The sequence below is a fragment of the Rhamphochromis longiceps genome, linkage group LG6 (assembly GCF_057381845.1).
Source record: "Rhamphochromis longiceps isolate RC_006_pf linkage group LG6, R_longiceps_female_GT1.1, whole genome shotgun sequence".
NCBI lineage: Eukaryota > Metazoa > Chordata > Actinopteri > Cichliformes > Cichlidae > Rhamphochromis > Rhamphochromis longiceps.
Window position 1 is genome coordinate 37,001,666 of NC_140562.1, and position 16,648 is coordinate 37,018,313.

At 39.4% G+C, this 16,648-nt stretch overlaps 1 protein-coding gene across 1 annotated transcript in view; it reads left to right on the plus strand.

Moving 5' to 3' along the window:
* Positions 1-1,363: 1,363 nt before the first annotated feature.
* tmc8 (transmembrane channel-like 8) overlaps positions 1,364-16,648 on the plus strand; it is a 47,892-nt gene continuing 32,607 nt past the window's right edge. Inside the window, exons 1-8 of the mRNA XM_085410530.1 lie at positions 1,364-1,675; positions 2,464-2,713; positions 3,662-3,810; positions 3,894-4,025; positions 4,113-4,165; positions 4,254-4,393; positions 4,466-4,613; positions 5,181-5,345. Of these exons, the coding sequence (XP_085266656.1) occupies positions 1,633-1,675; positions 2,464-2,713; positions 3,662-3,810; positions 3,894-4,025; positions 4,113-4,165; positions 4,254-4,393; positions 4,466-4,613; positions 5,181-5,345 (1,080 nt within the window). The 5' untranslated portion in view covers positions 1,364-1,632. The remainder of the gene's footprint in view (positions 1,676-2,463; positions 2,714-3,661; positions 3,811-3,893; positions 4,026-4,112; positions 4,166-4,253; positions 4,394-4,465; positions 4,614-5,180; positions 5,346-16,648) is intronic.

The following is a 16,648-nucleotide window of genomic DNA, read 5'->3' on the forward strand; positions in this document are numbered from 1 at the left end:
ACTGGGTTTTAAGAAGATGACATATGTGACAACTTGCTGCCACTGGGTATAGAAAGCAGTACATAAATTTATTTGCAGACTCAGTTTACTAACAAACTACCACCCCCCAGCTGTGGAGACACTTGCACAGCTGTCTTTTTATTTTGCTGTAGAACTATAACCCATAAACTGTTTTCCTCATAGGTTTTTATGTGTGTACATTGGGTTGTTTTATCTTTTATTTCCTCCACTCTCTTTTGGTTTTCTGGTGGTTTTCTCAGCTGGCTTAAGCATGTCTAAGTAAAGCACACTAAGGGGAACTGGTTAATCTTCATTTAAAAGGTTCAGTTTCTAGATCATACCTCAGTATTTTGCATACTAGTTTTTGTCATAATTTCATAGGATAGTTTAATTTGAACTCATGATTTTTACATTTGATATTCCTCTGAAAAGGTGATGCTCCTCTATAATTTAATGGAAAAAAGTAGCAATGGGCACATTTTAGTGTGCCATGTGTTAGTCCTTGGCAATGTCTACATCCTAAAAGTGTGTACACTACTCCTATGATGCAATGGAGATAAATTATAAATCCGGTTAAGTACGAGTCCTGAAATTGTTATAATAACCCAGTAACATCACATAAAACTGAAAAGTGTGTCAGTACAAATGAAAATCAACTCTAAGTGTTACAGTCTCCACTGAACTGAAACCAGTGGTGTTGAAAGAGTGCCTAAGAAATGACGCTCATGCTTATGTTTCGTTGTAAATGGTTTTGACTGGAAATTTCAGAAGACTTAGATGTGTGGTGAGTGGGTGTAAAGAGCCTCTTTGCTACGGCAATCAGATGCCTTAGAGCAAATGGTGCAACACTTCCAAGTGCAGCTGATTAGTCAGTAAAGAACTAACTGAAAAAGGAAAATGATGACTGTTTACCCAATTATTTCACTGATAGTTTAAAGATATTGTGTAAACAAAGTCTAAAATTTAGCCTAAAATAAATATTTGCTTCGCATTGCACTGTGGTGGATTCCACTGACGCAATCAGCTGTAAACAGATCGAACTGTGTTAGAAATCATTAGAAAGTACTTAAAATTAGAAAATGTATGAATGTATTAGAAAATAATGAAATTGTGGATATCAACACATTAAACAACACCAAAAAGTTTTCTGTAGCACATCTCCTGTCTCAGGCCAAAACCTTTATCACACTGTCACCCACTAACACGCCTGCCTTAAAAAATTTTCAACTTAGTGTTTGTCAGTCCAGTGAGATTGGGTGTATTTGTTGTAATCTTGTCATCAGTCCAACGCCTGGGAGTGCATCCTGTCATGTGATTTCCTGAAGCTGTTACGTTCCCCCTCGTTGTGAACAGATCTGACATATTTCACCTGCAACAAAACAGTCAACCATACACAGAGAGCTTGAGGAACAAACAAACTCCTGACCAGCCATTCAGAGGTCTTCATTTCAGCGTGACGATGTGTGTGATATTTTTAATGCAGATAGCGGAAGTAACTTCTCTCTTCACACAACTTTAAGTTGCATCTTGCACGGAGAAGCTTGTTGAAATGCTATCTAGATGAAGTAAGAAGTTTGGATACTTTTTACTTTTATATTTCATTTTTGATTAAAGAGGAAGTTCAAGGGGAAAATGGAGGCGCACGAAAGTGTCGACTTTAAGAGGCTCATGTCAGGTAATGAAAAAAACAAATGTGCCTGTGTGAGTATGTGAGAAAATGCTGTGCTTGTTTAACATGGTGTCAGTACTCACAGTATGTACGAGTGTGTGAGACTTAATGGCAAACTGACCGTTTGTACTATGCTCGGTACACGGTCCCTTGGCAGTTTACTGCCAGTTGATTGGTTTCCCTCATGGTTTTAATCTAACACAGGTCACATCCAACACTACAAATCTTGTAAAACATTATAAAGTTTTGACTTATTAAGATGTGCGCGTTCTTACCTCAAACACAGAAGCCACAGAGAAAAAAGTAAACTGTTCCAAGTTTGCAAAACAATAGGAGGTGCAAACTAAATAAATAACTGATATGGTTGTTGATGTATTATTATCATCTCACTGAAAACTGAATACAGCGTATTTGTTTTTTGCACTGCTGGCTGAAAAGATAAGACATTAACAGACTTAACCCCTCAGATATCCAAGTTGCACAGATCGTGCAGAAACAATGTTTTCTTGATTCCTTTTAGTTTCTTTATGTTTGTTTTATGGGATTTTTTGTGATAACAGGAACTTTGTGCACATATCGTGTTTTGTTATATTGCGTTGTTTGTATTATGTGCATTAGGATCTTCTACTGTGAGCTAAATATACCTTTGGTTACAAAGCAAGCAACTTAACTCTGAACAAGTTACTTTAGTCATTTTTAAAGCTCTTTCTTACCTTTTACAGACAGAGCAAGCAACAGTACAGCAGCTTGCTTACAAACTTGTACTGTAATCTACTTTTCTGTGTTCACCCCAGAGGAAAGCACAGTGTCCACCCTGTCTTCAGACTCATGTGAGTACTATCAGACTGAGATATTTGACCTGCTGCCCAGCATTCAAGCTTCCCGACCTGAGCAGAACAGACATGACTTTTCGGAAGAGACCAACCAGGGTGGCCGAGAGGCCGGGGAAAAGAGTGGCCAGCTGTCCAGAGGACCCAGAGACAAAACATCCATGCAGCCACTCAGAAACTTGCCCATGTGTATTCAGGGAAAGAGGGGTGCCAAGTGAGTAAATCTTTTGACAGACTTCCCAAATCTGCTTCTTTTTGATCTACGTCTTACTTTGACATACATGCATAAACATGCAGTTAACTTATTACTTAAATAGAATACTACTGATTTACTTAAAGAAACATATTACAGTTGCGTATGTATATCTTTGAGCAGTTGTTTCCACATTTTTTTACTTAAGACCCAGTAGAATGATGCTTATGATCCCGCACACCTGTAGGGAATATTTCATTGGCACCTACCAGGATTGTTTCCAGATTTTTTTCAAAGCACAGAGGTGATCTTGGAAAAAACAGGGATGTGATATCCTAACCGTCGGCTTGATTTTCAGGCTTATGCTCAGCCCGACTGTGCTCATGATGAGTTTTCAGGGTATTACACGTGGCCCTGAAAACTCATTAGCACTGAATAGCTGTTTAGCAAATAAGCAAAACAAGTTCTTAGAACTTTTACCCAAGTAATCACTCAATTAAGTATTAGCACCAAGGAATAGCTTAAAGTAAAAGCACATTACTGAATCATAATTATCATATGCTGGTGCTTGATCTACAGTAGCAGTCCAGCAAACCCTCCTCTTTAATTTCTGTTTCAGCCATCTTAGCTGACTAAAACTTCTTAACACATTACAGCTGTGGTCGAGAAATGCTATTGTTAAACAAGTTTGAACCAAACGACAGTTACAAGTGTTAACAGAAGTATTAAGACAACAAAAAAGTGTTTGAAGTGAGCACTTTTTTTTGTACAGACCTCAATCATTTGCTGACACACTTAACTGGTACTTGGTCAGAGGCTATGCATTAACGAATGTTGGATTTCTTTAAAACATAAAATGTCTGATAGCTTATATACATGTTTAATTTCTGATTAAATGTATCATGATTAACCTCTAAAGCTACCATGTTAAATTAAACAGGAGTTCGTTAAATTTATGCTATTTTCTAGGGAAAGGAGGAAGCTGGAAATCAATGATATTAATTTTTGGGAGTCCTGGAGGAAAACTCAGAGCACCAACAGGAAGAGGGTGAGGGAACAGATAAAAGAAGCTCTGTCTGGCCTGGTGCCATGGCGGCAGACCCTCCGGACCATCGAAGGTGAGATAGATTTGTGGTGAATTAACTTAGTATGTGCTGTGACTGAACCACTCAACTATAACTCACCTAATTATTTGTTGCAGGCAAGTTTGGAGTTGGGGTGAAGTCCTATTTTGTTTTCCTCAGATATCTGATTTACTTGAACCTGCTACACTGCGTTCTTATCGGGGGTTTCATTGTGGGTCCATCAATATTTTATCGCACTGACGAGTATGGTAAGTCAGCCGTGACAACAGATGGCAGCAAATTAACCACAACTAGGAGCTGACATCTAAAAATAATTATTCTCTCTGATTTTACAGAACCGTTGATATTTAAAGAAAGTGACTCTGCTTTAGATTTCTTCTTGGGAACAGTAAGCTTTTGTGTTCTAATCTACGTGTAGTATTTATTAGCAATAGCCCCACATGTTTCCCATAATCTTTTCCTTGTCTTTTCTGCAGGGCTACGTGAATCGTTCCCTTGTCTTCTATGGCTTTTATACACGAGGATCCCTGGATTTAAAGTGCTTGAACACACCGTTGCTGTACCTCGCTGGAATCTTCTCAATCATATTTTTAAGTCTCATTCTGGTGGTCCGCAGGTAAGTGATCCACAACAATGCAACATAAGAGGTCAAAATGATGTTTTATTTACGTACATTCACCTGTGATAGAACAACAGTCGGCTACAAGCACACCTGGATGCTCGGGAAGCGTTACAGCATGAACGTGAGCTATAAGATCTTCTGTGGCTGGGACTTCACCATCCAGGATCCCACTGCTGCCGCTCTCAAACACGGCTTCATCAGAAATGACCTCAAGGTGAGTGGCGAGGCACTGACACCCTCATAGTAAATTAGCCAAACTGGTGGTGAAGTTTCTGAAAAGTTTGTGAAGTCTTTAAGTCTAACTATGTTTTCATACATACGCCTCAGAGAAGAATAACACGAAATAAATATAATAGTAAGACCACCAGTGACCGCCCCCTCAGCCTCCTACTGGATGCACGTATTGTATCAATTTGAAAATCCTACGTGACTTCTTTCTCGACTTACCACATTCACAAGATTTTCACAAAACTTGACCTCTGACCTTGACCCTGAGGTTGAGATCACTGAGATCTGAACTCGTTAGTGGATGCACTTATGGTATGAATTTCAAAACACAGCTCCTTGTTCTCAAGTTATCACATTCACAAACATCCTTTAACACCCGTGGGGTAAAATCATGTGCAGCATGGTGGCGCAGTGGTCAGCACTCTTTAAAGGAAAGCTGCGGACAGTTTAGGGGCTCTGTATGTGTTTACTGTACTTCTGATGTTTTGCTGGAGTCTTCGGGTAGCGGTGTGGATCAGATATGGTCATCACAATAGTTTCTGCTTCTCTACAGCTTTTCCTGGAGGAGCAGAGTTTCTCTTTAAGGGCGGCTCAAAGGACACTTGGAGAGAAGGTCCGTCTCTACCTGCTCAGAATCGTCCTGAACCTGATTACTTTATCTCTGCTTGGTGGAGCCTTTTACCTCATCTACTTCGCCACACAAACATCTCTGAAAAAGGTAATGGTTTGATGCCAAGTATTGCTAAATAATGTGGTTTCCTCTTTAGCATGTATTATGTTATTTGATTTTGCTCCCCACTTTAGTATTTCTATCCGCACTTGTCTTTGTCTCCTTCTGTTTTGTCTCCTGTTTTATCTTGTTGAGGACTCTCTCCAGGTACATTCAAATAGTCCAAAAAGATTACCTCTATCTGCTTTTTTAAACATTTACATGACCTGTGCTACTTGGTCAATTATGTTAACTGTTTTCATAAATAGTTGGATAGCACATCACTATTATTGTGGGATGGCATGTGGGATGATCTCCTTTCATAAAGGGTGGCCTGGTGTCTCCTATGCTGCAGCAGTTAATAAAGGAATCAGTATCCTTGGTATTTGGGGAATTCAAACAGCTCTTATTATGACTGCCATGCAGTTCATTCTGAGTCATTTCTCTAACCTTCCTAATTGTGTGGATGCTTTAAGCATCCACACTATTGAGTTCCTGTTTCTCTTTATTGTGTGGATGCTTTAAGCATCCACACTATTGAGTTCCTGTTTCTCTTTATTCTTTATTATTTGTGTGGATGCTTTAAGCATCCACACTATTGAGTTCCTGTTTCTCTTTATTGTGTGGATGCTTTAAGCATCCACACTATTGAGTTCCTCTTGGGACTTCCGTACACTTTTTGGCACTTAACTACTTCCGCAATTTTCAGCCGATTTTCACCGTTCAAATTTTAAACTATTCTGCTATTTCTGCTAATGTGTGCTATGTCTTTTGGTATTTTTCACTATTATACTTTTTAAAATATTAAGCTTAATTTGTCCCATTGAAATGAATGGGAAACTTCTGCAATTCTGCTAAAATTTGCTTGTTTCTGAAACTTAACTACTTCCTCATATTTTCACGTAGAACAACCATTCAAACTTTAAAATGTTCTCAAATTATTGGGCTATTCAGGTATAAATCAGCTTTTTCAAATCTTTTACCGTTTTACTTTTATGCCTCTTAAAGTTTTCAGTTGCACAATTGTGATTTTTCACAAAATACATGCGTTGTTATGGTTGCTATGCACTTGGCTTCCAGTGTGCCACTGAAGGTTTTGCAGTCTTCTCTTCATGTCCGAACAACTTCTTGCTACTTGCTCAATTTTCACTCAACTTTCACAAATTATACATCAAAATGTAGGTATTTTTGCTGGCTTTCCGAAAATGTCACTATCATTGTTGTGAGATTTATAGAATTTTGGCAAATCTCCTCAGACCAACACAAAGTCGCAAAGCTCTCCATAGAAAGTCAATGGAGAGCTTGTTCAAAATCACCGCTTGATTTCTGTAATGAGAGGCATATTCGAATCGTCATATCTCCTTAACGAAGCAAAGTTAAGACATAAGGCTTGTCCCAGTATATCTTCAGACACTCCTGACGCTCACAATTCAAGAATTATTTTCTCACCTATTACTGTTCTGAGATGAGTTAGACTTGTTTGAGGGTAGGAAATTCGTCCTTCGCTCAGATTTCTTCAGATTTCAAACTGTGGAAATGAACCACTTTTTTCTCTCGTCATATCTTTTTAATGGATTTCCACAGAGACCTGAAAATTTCCATGATTGTTCACCAAAGCCTGCTGTCTCATACAGTGAAAGAATGATATCGATACTCCAAATACATTTAGAGTTAGAAAGCGTTGTTTGAGGGCAAGTCAAGGCAGTTTTTGCTTTGCTCTACTCAGTTATAGTGCATTAGAAGTCAAATATCTTTAATAATTCATATTTTAATGATAAATTGTCAACACTTTAAGATTCCCCCATCTCTTCCGAACAAAACGGTGTAAGAATGACCGTTCTAGCCCCTACGGTTAGGAAATTATGGTCATTTGTTTGAGGGGAGTCGTCATTATGAGAAATAGACTGCAAAAATCCTGTGTCTCTCTGTGCTGCGTGCACCTGTTTTGGCAGGAAAAAGTGCACAGGTTCTCTGATTGGTGGATTCAAATTCAGCAGCTCCCAGGCTGCTTGACTGAGCTAGAAACTTACTTCTCTCTCCCTGTGTGTGCGTGTGTGTGTGTGCGTGTGTGTGTGTGTGTGTGTGTGTGTGACAGAGAGAGAGAGAGAGAGAGCCTTTTTATGGGATGATCTCATTGTAAGATTCAAATTCAATATATTTAGACTGGTTGACTAAATTGGATCTTGTGTGTGTCTCTCTCTGTGCATGTGTGTTTCCATATGTGTCCATATTTGTGATTGCGTGGCTGTTATATATTTTTTTTTTTTGCCGATTTTTTTCATTTAACAAGTATACCTTGGCATGTTCAGCATTTTTTCAGCTGTCCATTTTGCTTTTCCAATTTTTCTGTTTAAGTTATTACTATTGCGCTAAATCATAGCATTGCTGCTGTTTTATAAGATTTGTGCTAAATATAGTATTTCTGATTAATTATAGTTTTTCTACCAAATCATAGTACAGTATTTTTGCTTTTTATAGGATTTTTATAGGATATTTATATTGCTTAATATAGTACTTCTGCTTATTATAGGATTTGTGCTTGATATAGTATTTCTGCTAAATGTAGTATTTATGCTTAATCATAGTATTTCTATATATTTCTGCCAGGTCCCCAGGCAGCCAATCCTCTGTGAGGACTGAGGCATTCAAATTTACATATCAGGGCCTGCACGGCTTCCCAGCCAGCCAATCATATCTGAGGGATGAGACATTCAAATTTACAAATCAGGGCCTGGACGGCTTCCCAGCCAGCCAATCATATATGTGGGCTGAGGCATTCAAATTTGCATATTGGGGCCTTTGTGGCAGCTGTTAAGGTTCAAAATATTGGGGATGGAGACAAGAGAAAAAACCACAATAACAACACTGGTCCGGCCGGGTTGAGTCAAACGATGATTTAATGATCACACACGTGGGAGATGGACACTGATGCAGACAGCCTCAAAATCTCAAAATGGTGGAGCATTGCTCAAACTTTTATAACCTCTGGTGCCTCCACCTTATCATAAAAAGCCTAAACATTCACATGCTCTCTCTCACACAGCGCCTAAGCTACGACCTTGGCTCCCTGTTTATCTGCTCCTGCTGAAATGGGGCAGAAAACTCCAGCACACTCTGTTCTCTTCTACTCAGACAAATTAGACAATAACCTTCTGCGAACAGTATTTCTTATAACTCAGCAATATAATGCATCATAAAACAATATCATTCATTCACAACAAGTCAGCAATTTAATGTAATGCAAATCAGTTTAACTAATGCAATAGTTATCAGCTTCTTCTAATTCAGGAGAATAATGCAAACTAAAACTACATAATAATTCACAATCTTTAATTAGGGGTATAACATGGCATAAAATAATATCATAATTTTACAATTCCCCCTGATGAGGTCATTAGAATAATGACCTCACAAACACCCTGTAGCCCAGTGTGGCCGGGTTCATCTCTTCTCACTCCCGAGGTCCTTTGTCCCCCTGAGGGGCAAACCATATGTAAGATGACCTCTGTGTTTGCGCAAGTCAGGTGCAAGACAAACTATTACTACAAGGATAGCAGGTCCAGATGACACTCCCCTGTTCTCCCACAGCTTTATTTGGTGTTCCCTGATACCATTCAGACGTAGACTAGAACCTCTGTCCGAAGAGCTCTTAACCTTTATTTTATTGCTGCAGCTACCAGTGTCGTCCAGTTGGGTGATCCTCTGCTCTTAATTCCTCAACCTTAGGGGTTAGACAACCCTTCAGTCGTAACACAGATCAGGGGATTATTCTGCTCCGATTTCAAACAACGATCTGTGTATTCTCCAGAAAAAGGAACAGGAAGGTGTCCCCTTTTTGCCCAAAAGCCTCTCGAACTTCGTTGGTCTGGTGTTCCCGGATTTCCGCCAACCCCTTCATGGTTATTGCTGGGTTTATGGGATCCATCCTTTTGTGGTGACTAGCTGGAGCCCAAACGCCATGACCCCTGGACCCAGTTGATGTCTCGGCAGTCACTGTGTCTGACTCTGCTACGGAGGATCCTCGCATCTCAGTGACCTCGTCTGGTGTCTGTTCCTTGCTCTGTAAGAGACAGAAAACCAAAACACCTCTCTTCCTAACCCTAATAATCTAATGTTATTATCTACTGACCTTCTAATGATTCAGAATTCGTCTAAAACATTCAGAATGTCCCAGGGACTTATTCTAATCATATCTTATGTGTGTGTAAGCAGTGTTTGCATTTAGCCCTCCGCACTCAAGGCATTTCTTACACTTTATCAGTCCGGACAGTCACGCCGAACGAAGCTTCTGACCTTCAAAAGACCGAGTGCCAACTCGTTATAAGCACATTTGCAAGGTGTGTCTGAAAATTATTGAAACCCCTCTTTTTAACAAAAGACAAAAAGTTAACAAATCTTCTAAACGCTATTCAGTTCATTTCAATGAGTAATGATTAAACATGAAAGTGATAGTTTATGCTTTTTCACTGATTCTCTAAAAGGTCCGTCTTCTCGGACCGCTATTAGCTTAAGCTTTACCATTCCTAAATTATTAAAGACACAAATGAAGTTATAAATTGTTCAAATAATCCTTGTTTGATGTTAAAGCTCAACCTTCCCCCCCTTTTTTGACACATTCCAATGTGTCAAATCAACGGAGCTAGAACATTCAAAAAAAAGTTAGGCAGCTACAAAGTTTCCCAGACTCTTAAGGTGATCCGCGTGTAACGTTCTGACTCAGGTATTTAATATTTTAATAAATCTCGTTTAATTAACTGCCACTATTTAAACTAACCTTAAAGACATAATTTAAGAAAAGATCACAAAGAATAACATGATATCAGTGTTTTGTAAGCGCGTGCGGCCCTCCATGCTCGAAGCCTTTCCCCTCAATAGATCAGTCAGACATTCGCGCTGACTGTAGCTTTTAACCCTTATTAACTTGAGCACAACTCTACAATGAGCAACAAGTTGCAATATGTATAAAAATGATCATGGTTACACTTGCAATGAAAAATTATATCATTATCCTAACACCTGTAAATAGAAGATTCATCAGAGGTTATAACAATCACAGGAACACAGATGTTAGTATAAGGTCAAAAGCTTCAATAAATGATCATCGATGCAATGCTTGTTGCATGATTCTCATACAATAATAATGCTGACATTGAAAATAACAGTATAACACCCCCTTTTGTCCCGTTTCACTTGACACCTAAACGTTTATAAATGCCTCTCTAATTCTTCATTTTATTTCCCCCTTTTCTCCCCTTACTGACCACAGCAGGGGGATCTTAGTTTTGAATCAGCCATGAATCCAGCTCACCTGATTCATCAGTGAGCTCCACCATCACTGGCGTCTGACAGGGTGGCGCTGCATACTCTTCCTTTAATGTCACTATTTTCAACCTGTTAATTAAAGTGTTTAAACCTGAAGTCGACTACGTCCACAACAAGTCAATACAGCTGTAAATGTGGCCAATTATCAATCTATTACCAATCAATAACAACAGATAACTTCTATTTTATGCATGCTTTTAATCAACCACTCACCCAGAGGATCTCCAATCCCAGGAAATGCCTTCTCCTCCTTTAATGAGTCTGTCCTCCTTCCATGCCCTGGTAACTGGTCCATCCAGAGCCATATGATCTCAAATATACATACGACAAGCCAAACCACACCTTGGTCACACCAACCCCCTTTCCACCCCCAAGATGTCCAATGCCATCCTAGTATGGACTGTCAAAAGTGGCTTTAACGCTGACTGTTCTGACCATCAATTTTATAACGTTCCTGGTCAGATTTGCCAATCTCTGCACCAGAGTTTTAAACGTTTCGCCATTTTCATTAGGTTTTATCTTTTATTTAGTTTCGACTCCAGATTTTCAATTTTTTGCCAGTTGTAATTAGTTTTTACCAATTCTTTGCTAGTTTAGTCTAGTTTTTATTTTCTGAAAATCCTTAGTTTCAATTTAGTTTTATTTGTGTTTTGCAAAAGTTAAGTGTAACAAAATCTCAGTTGCATCATATCAGTCATGCTCTTCTAATTATCCTTGGGTGTTGAGACTAATAACTATTAACTCTTGCCGCACCGAGTGTTCCTAATTTTGGTTGAAGTCAATTGATAACCTTTTGAAGGCGATTGTTTCACACCTTTATTTAGATGTCCCAGTCCTGTTATCTCGGGATGCATCACGCTGCCTTATCTGGGGTTAGCTATTTTCTTGGGATGCGAGTTAAGTGGGTGAGCTCTTCAACGAGGGGGAGCGTGCTCCCCCTGATGAGGTCTTCTAGGTAAGCTAGGTTAACCTTCTTGTGTGAGCTTTTCAAGTGCACTTTTAAGGTTTGTGGGATTTTTGTTTTATAAATGTCCCTCAAGACCCCCTGATGACCCAGTAATTCATTTTTGCGCACTGTAGTACACATTTAGTTTTTTGCTTGTAGCTCTCATACTCTACTTGCCACTCCTCTAAGTCCTGATGTTTCTTAGAGAGGACAACAGTACCTTTAAAATTATGTCACATGTGTGGGAGTGTGGCCTTGCCAATTGTTTTTCCCACCTTTTCAAAATGGCTGGCGTGCCCACAAGCACATTTTATGGAAGAAAGAAAGGTAAGCTTGATATTTACAATTAAAATGTTTTGTTAAACTCAGATTTTATTTTATTCAAAAAATAAACATCTGGTAAATAATTTCAGGGGTCTTTAAGAATTAGGCTCATTTACTTTCACAGGGAACATGACTAATTTATTAATGTGTGCTCTACACATTGGGACTTTATATTTATATTTATTTCACTTTTTCCTAATACCCAACTTTTGACAAAGGCGGAGAGAATTCTTAACACAATTTATTAAGGGAGATTCAAACATAGATTTTTCAAAATATGAGAGGGTCAGGACCCACTAAAAGCCACAGAGAAGATTATCGAGATGCAGTGGCAGATGTAATAGAGAAAGACACAGGGCCACCTGAAATCTGTCGTCCTATCTGGTGCAAAACCAACATGTAGTAGAATCTGGAATTTTGATTTTGAGTTAAAAATAAAATATGGGTAAAATGCAGAAATCTTTTCCAGTAAAGTAAAAAAATAAGTGTCGCAATTATAGTTGAATCCATAACACCTAATTGTTTCTACGAGATCACGTCGTTGCTGAGAGTTATCAGTGATCTCAATGTGTGAAAGGAACTCACAGTATCTGGGGTTTAAGCTCCTCTTGGCTGAGAAACCTGGGACAAACATGTGAACAAGACCTGAATAATACCAGTAATGAAGACTTCTCTCCAAAGATCAATAAAAGGAAGCCCCAATCTGATGAGAGTCTAGCAAAATATGGTTCACTCCACTTGCCTGAAATGGTTAGCAGTCCAAGGCATTTCAGTTGTAGAATGATTGGGTACAACAATGAAACAGATGTGAGATGAGGGAAGTGCCAAATGTTCCTTTGTGTCTCCAAATAAAATCAGTACTTACTCAGATATCCTAAATAAATTGACTTTTGTGAAATAGAAAGTTCAGTGCCATCACTTGTTCCTAAACCAATAGTTTACAGTTAGTGAAGTGTCAGTGACTTCTGGGTTGGTCCCTGATCTTCATCTTATGAGATTGTTATTTTAATAACACTTGATTCATTTAAAAGAAAAAAGAAAAAAAGAAAAAACGAAAATATTTTCTCCCTGTTTTTTCTTATTCTCTGGGTCTCAGGAGGACATTACGTCCCCCTCCACTACAAGACTCTTGTTATGTCTACAAAACAGTCATATTAAAATCATCCTCAATTCTATTCTGGCGCTGTCTCCCGACTTTTCCTGACCAGATTCTGCGGGTGAACGGAGCAGCAACCCAGACGACTCGACTAACGTACTCCCTTAATTTCACTATAGCAGGGCACGCACACATCAATGCAACCAAACACATTTTGCTATAAATCTAGTTAATTTTAGTTAGTTTTGTGAACATTCAGTACAGTTTTAGTTAGTATTTCTTTTTTTTTGATTTTATTGCCGTTAACACAAATTTTTCCACTTCTACTTTTCGTTATTTCATTTGTTGTCTTTAATAATAATAATCTCCTCTGCACCCTGAATAAACACCATTAACATGATCAACCTTTTGCTGCTTGTTATTACACTATGTTATTGAATCAAATACTTCATGCTTATGTGGTTTACGACATTATATTTATCTAAATCTCCACTTTGTGTCTAAATGTTTGAAGGATTTTTGAGGGTCAAATTTTGAGAATTTGACCATAGTGAAAGTTATGGCATTATCACCCCCTTTGGGGATTACCTGTTTCCAGTTTTGATGATATTCCTCCCCGTTCTTTATTTTTGCAAGTACCCCTCTTCGGTGGCGAGAAACTGTTGGTGTGATCAAGCGGGTGCTGTAAAAACAAAAGCTCAGGACAGAACAGTCACCAGTCATGTACTTCATTCAAAATTAACAAATATTAAGCTTCATATTGATCCTCTGAGTGTAATGGTACATTTTAATTTGCACTTCTAAAAACAATATTTTCTTTATTTTACTCTTGTTCTTGTGCAGCACCACCCCTCAGCACATGCCCCTGTTATTTTATCTTACTTTTAAATTGTTGACTACTTCAAGAGAGCGCCCAAAAGACGGGGACCAGTGTTTATCATTACATATCTCCATTTTGAGTGTGGCTGTCTATCATTCCCCTCTTATTCATAGACCTCGGTGGAGGGTTTTTTGTTTGTTTGTTTTTTTTTCTAAAATTAATTGACTCTCTATAGTGACCCACTATGGTTAATAATAACATGCTCAGTCATGAGTGGGATCAAACCTTTTCTTCACTTTAGCATTTAATATTCCCAACAATATAATGTAATACCTTAATTAAAACACAGCTACTAAAACACAATTTCCTTAATGCAAACATCAGTAGCTCAAAATCAGCAACCAAAGGGTTCAGTCTGCAGTTCACACTGCTGTGAAGCTACAGCTCTTTAGTCTCTGTCATTCTTCTGTTCTTGCAGACAAAACAAAGCAAAACAAAACATCCACCCTTCTTTTACAGGCTGGGTGAATTGTCTGTGGACATTCACTAATCCTAAAGTCGGCACCGTTTTTGTCTCAGTATCAAGTCAGTTAAACTTTTACTCGTCAGTCCATGACTTTTAGTCGTCAGTCATATGCATACATCCACACACATTCATACCAAAAGTTGCTGATAATGGAGTCTCACGCGCAGCCTATTCGAGGCTCCATCACCAGCAAGATGACGTCATCATTTTAAAGGAAACAGCTCCTTGTTTGTTTTTCCTTCTTTGGACTGGATTGACTCGCTGCAATCCTTTTAGGCTTCAGGATCAGTGTCCCATATAAGTCAATTTTCTCCCAAGCTCATTATAATCATGGAGAAAAAATACTTTGCGACTGTTTTCAATAAGAATATTTTATAGCGCTTTAAAGTTCAATCTCTCAGGCCTGGATTAAAGAGCTGATTTGTTAAATCAGAAACTCACAAAATACCAAAATATCACCACCGGTGGATCACACCTCTCAGATGTTCTTATCTCAGTGCACTGTAACAAAAACAAACACAGACGTAACCAATTAAACACTCATATAATAACAGATACTGGGGCCCATTGCAAACATGTCCAAAGTTCAAACCATCTTTCTCTCTTTTAGAGAAAGAGAACAATCCAAACCTCACTGATAGAATCAACCTAGTGTCAAACAAAACCCAAAGATCAACCAAAACTCCTTTTTGCACCAACAAAACATGTTGGATTTACTTGACTCAATAGTGGACACTAGTTACACACCAACTCTTTACTTTGGCAAAAACGTAAACAACTAAGTTGAATCAACACAACCTTTTCATAATCTCTTCGAAATAAAACTCACACCATTCATTCATCATTTTCGCTCTGTACCACTGCTCCTTGTTAGACTGTGTGAAGCACAGTAAACAATTCAGTGGAGGCTTTGAGCCATAAACAGACATCACGCACAGACATTGTTTTCATTATCAAAGTGCTTCAGACCATGTCCTCTAAATCTACACAAATGCCCTCTGCGTGGCATGAAATACATTTAAGCAATAAATAATCAATCAGTTCTTGCTGTTGTAACCAACTCCGTATTTGGATGTTTGTGTGCAGCATTTGTTAGTAAAGCATTCTTCATTGCATCAGCGTGTGTGTGTGTGGATCACTTCTCAGTTCATTGAATCAACATTTTAATTTGTGTGTGTGTGTGTGTGTGTCATTTCTCCCTCAATCAACGAGTGCATATGTTCATATGTATGTTTCTTTTCACTCTGAGTCGGTGCATGTAGATGTGTGTGTTTGTGTGGGTGTTTGTGTTCATCACTTTCCTGTTGTAGTGTTCTGGGTAAACCACGGCCTGAAGCGTGCCCTGGGTCCTGCCCTCCTCCTTTTCAGTCTGTTTGCATCCATTGGTGCTGCTGCTCAGAGTTCTGTCCATACTGGTTCTGGCCCCAATTGAGGCAGTCCTTTTCTCCAGTGTCCAGCATCTTCTCCTTATTTCGCTCCTCCTTAACTTGACCCTTTTGCTTCGGTCTTCCTTCAGGGTTTTGATACGCAGCTCAATTGTCTGGATGTCCGTTTGTTGCTTGCAGAAGTGCGACTGCTGTCCGTTTGTTTGCAGGTGGAACGGCTGACATCCAGAAGGTGTATAGGAGAGTCTGCAGCTTCCACCTCCCCAGTGGAAGACCTCAATCTTTGTTCTGTTAGTTTTACACAGGCCTCAAGGCTCTCTGGGATCCCTTCTTGCACTCTCAAGCCCACGGCTGAGGTCGTAGTCGTGGTCCCATTCCAGGGGAATGGAGTCCATGGTTGTTTGGGTGTCTCGGCCCGAGCGTTCAGTCCAGAGCTGGGCAGCCCAGGACGCTGAGCGATCAGAGGACGGCAGAGGCGACAGGAAGCCATCCCCCTAACGTTCGCTCCATAGCAGACCGGACAAATCACACTGCTCATCTAGCTCCAGGATGCTCCGGCCTGATTTCAAGTCCGGTGTCTAGGACTCCAAGCCTGATGGGTTCGATTTTCAGCTAGCTCCTCCTGGGCCATGCTCAGTTTCTGCTCTGATGCCTCGAGGTCTTATTGAGGGCAGAAACCTCAGAGTCTTTTCCGTAGAAATCAGATTTAAGTCCATTGATGTTTTCCTTGCTTTGCTCCACGGCCTTTTGCGGCTCTGCTGTTCGGCTCTTCTCAGAGGTCAGCTCCTGGCCGAGCCCCGACACCTGTGCCTTCAGCTTATTTTCTCCTGGTGTTTTGTCCATTCTGAGGTGACCTCAGTTACTCCTCCTGTCCCTGGCACGCCCTTTTTGCT